This window comes from Rosa rugosa, chromosome 7 (genome assembly GCF_958449725.1).
Source record: "Rosa rugosa chromosome 7, drRosRugo1.1, whole genome shotgun sequence".
In the NCBI taxonomy this organism is placed as follows: domain Eukaryota; kingdom Viridiplantae; phylum Streptophyta; class Magnoliopsida; order Rosales; family Rosaceae; genus Rosa; species Rosa rugosa.
In genome coordinates, this window is record NC_084826.1 from 34,279,848 (window position 1) to 34,287,017 (window position 7,170).

The 7,170-nt window shown below is 37.3% G+C and overlaps 1 protein-coding gene across 1 annotated transcript; it reads right to left on the minus strand.

The window, feature by feature from the left end:
* Window positions 1-2,556: 2,556 nt before the first annotated feature.
* Window positions 2,557-5,996, minus strand: LOC133721508 (E3 ubiquitin-protein ligase SINA-like 10). Its single transcript, XM_062148141.1, has 2 exons — window positions 5,537-5,996; window positions 2,557-3,415 (listed from the first exon to the last, which is right to left on the minus strand). Exons 1-2 carry the CDS (start codon window positions 5,933-5,935, stop codon window positions 2,729-2,731), a joined length of 1,086 nt encoding a protein of 361 aa, XP_062004125.1. The 5' UTR covers window positions 5,936-5,996; the 3' UTR covers window positions 2,557-2,728.
* Window positions 5,997-7,170: the final 1,174 nt, after the last annotated feature.

Sequence of the window (7,170 nt, forward strand, 5' to 3'; positions counted from 1 at the left end):
TGTTTATTTAACATTAATGAACAGTGAATTCACGTTTGAGTTTTAGTATAGAGTATAATATACCTTATTCTTTTACCCAAATTGTTTATATAATTTATAGGACAATTCTTAGGTTCAGCCTTGGAGTGAACGAGCATATTCACCTCTGTTGTCGATTAACATACTTTTACTTAATAAATTTATCATCCAATAGTCCATATCTTAAGTTAGTTTTTAAAGAACATCTCTGTAAAAAATCAATCGAATAAGAAATCGTTTAATTATCTAATTGAATCAAATAAATGGATGGTTCTAACAACACTTAATACTATTATGATGAATCGTCCATGTATTTCATAAAAATGAATAACTCAAAGCTATTCAAGTTGATTGATTTTTTATAGAGCTGATCTTTGTATGATGTTATGCAGCATGAATGGTTGGATTAGAAAATTATAAAGTTAAAGTGCATCAATCGCAATAGAGGGTGAATATTGTTCACCCAAGGGTGAACCTAAGAATTGTCCTAATTTATATAAGGTCAGTTGCATCCTCAAATTGTTCCATACTTGACTATTTGACTATTTTACCCTTCCACCTATTGTTGGTTTTCTTTATAGATTAATCTCTCTCTCTCTAAACTCCAATGTCGCGGTTCTCAATCCTCCTTCGTTCACAGTGTTCCCGCGAATCCAATTCCAAGCCCAAACCCGAAATCGAAACCATTACGATCGAGAATCTGACTCGAATTTCTCTCTTAGATTCTGATCCGAGCTAGAGACAGAGCTCCTGCTCAGATGGGGGTGATCAGATCACCGATCATGTCGTTGGAGTCAATAGCTTCAACCTTCTCGCTGAATAACAGTACTGCTTCTTCACCGTTCATCTATAATCAGAGATCGAAGTTATTTTGTTGACTATCTCAATCAGACACTGCACCAGAGCACCTTTATCTTCCTCTATAGCTGTATTTTCACTCTGATCTCAATAAGTGACACCATATCTGATTTGATTGATTCCGGAGGACTTGGTATTGAAAGAGAGCGGAAATGAAAGCAGGTATTAGTAGTCGCCTAAGACGAGGAGAGTATGTTTTCTTGAGAGAGAGAGAGAGAGAGAGAGAGAGAGAGAGAGAGAGAGAGAGAGAGTCTCTCTAATCAATTTGGGTAAATTTGCTAATTAGTCACTGTGGAGTCTTCTTTTTTTTTTTTTTCATTTTTTGTACAAGAGGTTAAATACAGGAGCCTCTAGGGCATTCATTAGTCCCTGTGGAGTTTTGGTGGAGATTCTTTCACGTTTTCGCAGCAATTGGGAATTACAGTTATTTTTGGTGTTGATAGGAGTAGCTTTTAGTATTGGTGAGAGTAATTTTTGGTGTTGGTCAGAGTAGTTTTTGGCAATGATGAGATTAACTTTTAGTGTTGGTGGGAGTAGCTTTTAGTATTGGTGAGAGTAACTTTTAATGTAGGTAATTTTTTATGTTGGTTAGAGTAGCTTTTGTTGTTACTGAGAATAACTTTTGGCGTTGATAAGAGTAGCTTTTGGTGCTAGTCCGAATTGCTTTTGTGACCTCACCGAAATTCACCAATAATACCTTGCCGAAAGTTGTCGGAGACCTTACCAAAGTTTGACAAAGGACGCCGAAGAGGAGAAAAGGTGATTGGTGGCGTTTTATTCTTGTGGCATTTTTGTAAATATGTTGGTTTTTTATATCTAAAATTTTGAATGTGGTGGCTTTATGATTAGTGGCATTCAAAAATGACCTCATATATGATTGACCTTTTTTTTTTTGTTACAAATTATGGAGCGTCTCAAACTCTCAACAATTTCGCCACAGTTCTGATTTCATCAAGCATAGGGTTCACCCATACTTTGATCACCTCCAAACCTCTGTCCAATAATTCTCAATTAAAGCTCGACAAGGCTGGTTACGCACTCAACTCGGTGGCTGCCAGCACACAAGAATTTGAATAATCCAATATTATAATGCAAATGAACATGAAATTTAGGACACAAAGGCGACCATCTATTGCCCATTTACGTACTTGACCAAACGACCTTACATTCTCCTTCAGAGTCAAGTATTGCAACTAGGTGCTCCGCATGAGGTCCTATGTTTCTGTACAAGTGATTTGAAAGAGGCTCCTAGAGAATCTGTGCTCCGCATGAGGTCCTATTATTTCTGTACAAATAATCATTTATATTTGCTCAAGTAGTTACGTTGAGTCCCAAAGAATCTAAAATGCTGCAACCTTTTTTGGCAACACCTAGGCATCAGCAGTTTACTTGGTCAGGCTTCCCACATAATACAAATGCAAATATGAGCAAAGTAGCCAACTAGCATTTCATTTAATAGAGTGGTAAGGCATAACACTCTGCAGAGGTCCTAAGTTCAACTACTCCCTCCCCCATCGAGCTAACAAAACATAAATGGAAGTTATATACACATCAGTAGAAAGTGGCTCTTCCCAACATGTGAAAAGATTTCACATTCCACCTCAAAGCACAATTTTTCTGGTGGATAGTTGCTCTTTCCAACCATACAAAAATTTCACAAAAGAAAAAAATAACAGAAAATAAGATGAAAGATGTTGCTCTATTCAGCAATATACATTCATAGCACAGTGCAAAATAACAAGATATTAAATCAATTGAAATGGAAGGCATCTATTGATACATATGTTAAAAGAGTGGATCCAACAGTTTACTGTAATTTCCAGCACAATACAGAATTGATAGAAGAACTCATTTAAGTAAGATTGATAGATTGGAAGGACGGAGGGAACTGACCATTACGCCATATGCAGATATCCATCTTGAGCTGGCCACAAGAACTGAAAAAATCACCTGGGATTATAAGGGAGCAAGATGAAGTAGGGCTATGACAATGGCTTGGAGTACTGTTTGTGAAGGACTGTAATCTGAGTAAACATCCCTTGGTTTTAGCAGTAAGATCATAGAAAAAGCCTCCCATAAATCTAGGTTGAATACAACTAAGCCTCACCATATTTCCTAGAATTTCAGTTGTGTTGTCAAGGATAAATAATATGCCATCATTCTGTTCTTGAAGAACAAGAAATTTGTCATTAAAGTTGATTGTAATTGAAAAGCTGCTGTTGTACAGGAAACGTGTTGCAGAGTTCAAATGATTACTGCTGAAATGTTGGTATAACTTCTTCGTTGAAGAGACAAAGTTGCAGCCTGAATGAGGGCATGAACAAGGTGAATGCATACATGCCTTTTCATGTTCATTTTTATTATTGCACGTCATCCATTCTTTGCAACCATACTTGATGTTTTGGCATGACATTCTAATTGATTCTAGAACTTTCTCAATGGCACGACAACGATTATAACCAATGGGCCAGGAACATGAAGGACATTTATTTTTAATCTTCGTGCTGCAGGAGGAGCAAGCTATATGACCATTTTCACACTGAAATTCCAAGCACCAAAAAGTTATTAGTATGTTATATTAAAACTTAAGATATGCCTAACTTAAGAGTTATTAGAAGATGATATACTTGGAAGGGGTAGCAAGATAGAAAAGGATAGAAAGGTATTGTAGATATGCCTAGCTTCAATGATTAATTTACAGAGAAGCAAAAGTAGCAGTATTTAACAATGATTCAAATCATTAAACATAAAAAGATGACCAACGCTGATAAATTGAGATTGTTATATATTAATATCTTGCACTTGAAAAGGAAAAGATGTGACTATGATTCATAATCTTAACTCTTTAAGTAAATAATTGATATCTAACAGAAATCGAAGAAACTAATTCTACATGTCCTTCATGAATATGCCATGACAACCTTCTACCATGTTCAGAACCTGAAACTTCAGCCTAACTTATGCAGGGACAGGAAAAAAAAAAAAAAAAAGAAGACGAAGAGGTGCAACACTCGAAAAACAAATATTGCACCCATAGCAGATGATTCCACAAGATACTAATAATTAGAGGCCTAAAAACAACTTGATGATCATTTGGTTTAATACTAAGGTCAGGTTTTCACTTCCTTCTGTATTCCATTGACCATCACCATACATTGCACATATGATTATCAAGTTTGAAGACTTCAAGAATGGTTATCTCCTTGACAGATTCAGAGTTTTCCCTTTGTGGGATTGGGCACATGGCAATTTACAAGACAACAAAACCCCTAAAATCTGCACAGCTTGGAACTAAATAAATAATCCAAGTGACCAGACCTTACAGAGTCATACATCTTTCCTAATCATATTGATATAAACCCATATTAAACCCTATACAAAGACTGATAAAAAAAATTCATAAACAGACAAAAATCATACACCAGATTTCACATTCAAAAGAAGTAGATGAAAGAAAATTCACTAGTTATCAATAAAAACTGACTTGTGTCCATAAATCAGAAGAGACACTACACAGGTCACCGGGACTTATGCCCATACATCAAATAGATACTATATGACTCGGCTCAAGCACAAAATAACTGCTCATCATCCATGTAAAGAACAAGATGGCATCAACAGGTATATATTAACCGCCTTATTTTAACCAATTACTCTCAGTCTCTTCATGTATATATTCAAAAAAGACTTCAATTCAAAACAAGAAAAGAGTGCAGTGGCATAGGTCCTGTTGGTTAGACAGGTTGTGAAAGAATCGGTTCTTTTAAATCAGTTTAAAACTTAAACGGAAAAATTGTTCTAATAAAATAAGAGTTGGTTTTATGAGATAAGACTCTGGAAAGAGAAAATACAGACAGTAAATATATTCTAGATATTCATGACAGACTGAGCCAAAGTATACCGTAAAACCCATTAGAAGTGTGCAAGGAATAGTATAGATATTCATGGCAGTAAATCCTATTCAAGGCATGAAAGGCAACGCAGAACTAAAATTTAATTGTAAATAGAACCCAGCAACCTTAAGGTACATTTTAAATTCATTCTACAATCTGCAGTATTGATGACATGAAAACTGTAATACGCCTAATTTACTTTATATCTGTAACACTTTTGAACTGGTGTCATTACGAGACAGCCCCTTTTCCACTCCAGCAAACAACTATACCCAAATTCAAACAATAACATTGTCATTTGCACTACGCTGTCAACTTGTGTTACCGAATTGTCCATAGCCAATACTATTACATTTTTGCTTCTACTATAAGTGCCATCTTCAAAGAAACAGAAATCTATGGACATGACACTAAATAAAGTATTTATTCTGACAAGTTCAATTGTCTCTTTAGTGTCAATCGAACTAGAAGTTTATTAAAGAATCATGCCAACTGGTGAAGGGTTGCATTTAACTGGTGCAGAAAAACAAATGGAAATATCCATTTCCATAAACCCACAAGCCCAACTTAACAACAATAACTAGGATGCTCCGCAGTCTATCACAAGAAATACCCATCAACTTAATCATATGAAATGCAACCCGCTTTAAATCATGAACTAACCGGCAAATCAGAATAATATGAACTATAAAAACTCATAATAACAAACAAGCAGTCAACCCCATTATTTGAAAACTAGAATGAGAAATGATTATAAAAGAAGAGACCTGGAAGACGGGGACGGTCAAGGATTCACAGCAAATGGGACAATCAAGCACATCGGGGTCGGTCAAGGTGATGGAAATAGACCTATCCGTGGTGGAAGCAAGAGCAGTCTCTTGAGCAGCCGAGGCAGAACCCAATTCGATGCTGGTCCTCGGCGACTCGTGTATTACGAATTCATCACCTTCAGTTTCTTCTTCTTCTTCTGAATCACTTTCTTCTTCTTCTTCCTCTTCTTCTTCTGTTTCCGATGATGATTCGTCCTCAACAGCCTGTAGCCCACCTCCTCGTCGTTCCCCTATGGCGACAGTAGCAGCTGTCCGAAGAACAAGACGACGTCTCTTCTGCCTGGGGCTGCTCGGTCCTTCTCCATCTTCATCTCCGCCTAACGAGAATCTCGTCATTCCTCCTCTCTCTTTCTTTCCTTCTTTCTTTCTCTCTGCGATCCCCAATTACATAACCTAAATTTACCATCACCCTTATAAAACGTAAAACACAAGCCTTAGCCAGTTAGCCTCTAATTGCACGTGTCCCCACTCCATTCTTTTTCTTTTCTTTTCCTTTTTTTTTTTATCGAAAAATTTCATTCTGTTTTAGGGAAACGATATTTGAAAGATAATTTTGTAGAATATTCTGTAAATATTTACTTTCCTTGTAGATGTAGATTATATTTTCTGTATAATTGTAGGAGATCGTTTCCTATTAGGATTACTCTTGTATCACTTTATAAACCCTATTCTTGGGGGTGAATATTATTGAAGCATTCTAAACATATTGAATTCTTATTTTCTACTTGGTATCAGAGCAGGTTCAATCCCTGCACTGTATTCCTCTGAAACCCGAAACCCGAAACTTGAATCTCGAAGTATTTCACGAACCACCCGGTCAAATTTATTTTTCCATCACCCAAAGCTATCTCAAAATTGCCATAGCCCACCTTGAAAAATTGAAGCATAGCAAATCATAAAAAAAGACGTAGCAGCATAGCATCATAACGTGGGACCACAACATTGTATAATTGTTTAAGCCTAAAGCCCTGCTACAGTGCTACAGTACATCACGTGGGATTTTTTCTTTCCATCTGCTACAACACATTCTGACCCTGCACAATTGTTTAGGCCTAGCTCGGGTCCCACGCAGACAAGCTCTCCTCTAGTCTGCAATTCTGCTGCAGCCGACAAAGCTGAGCCAAGCCGACAAAGCCAAAACCCAAAAGTCGTTGCTTTCTACTCAATGGACCTATCCTCAGGCTTCTCAACTCCTCCACCACGCCGTCCTCCGGGTAAGACAAATCCATATGCAAATACAAAGTGTCCGCTCTGTGGGTTTTTGGGTCACAGCAAGCAACGGTGTTATGAAGTAATTGGCTACCCTGATTGGTGGGATTTCACCAAGAAACCGTGAAAGAACCCTGGAAAAGCTACCGTGGCTACTGCAGAGGAAGAGCAACCATCTAATGCCTCCGCTAATGTAGCACAGTCAGGTATAAGGGGTAAGGTGTCTGTGAATAGTTCTTGGATAATTGATACAGGTGCATCTGACCATATGACTAATGATCCTAGCCTCTTGAAAAAGCTGAAACCCTCCTCTCAAAGTATTGTTTCTACTGCTGATGGTACTCCAACTCCAGTAACCGGAG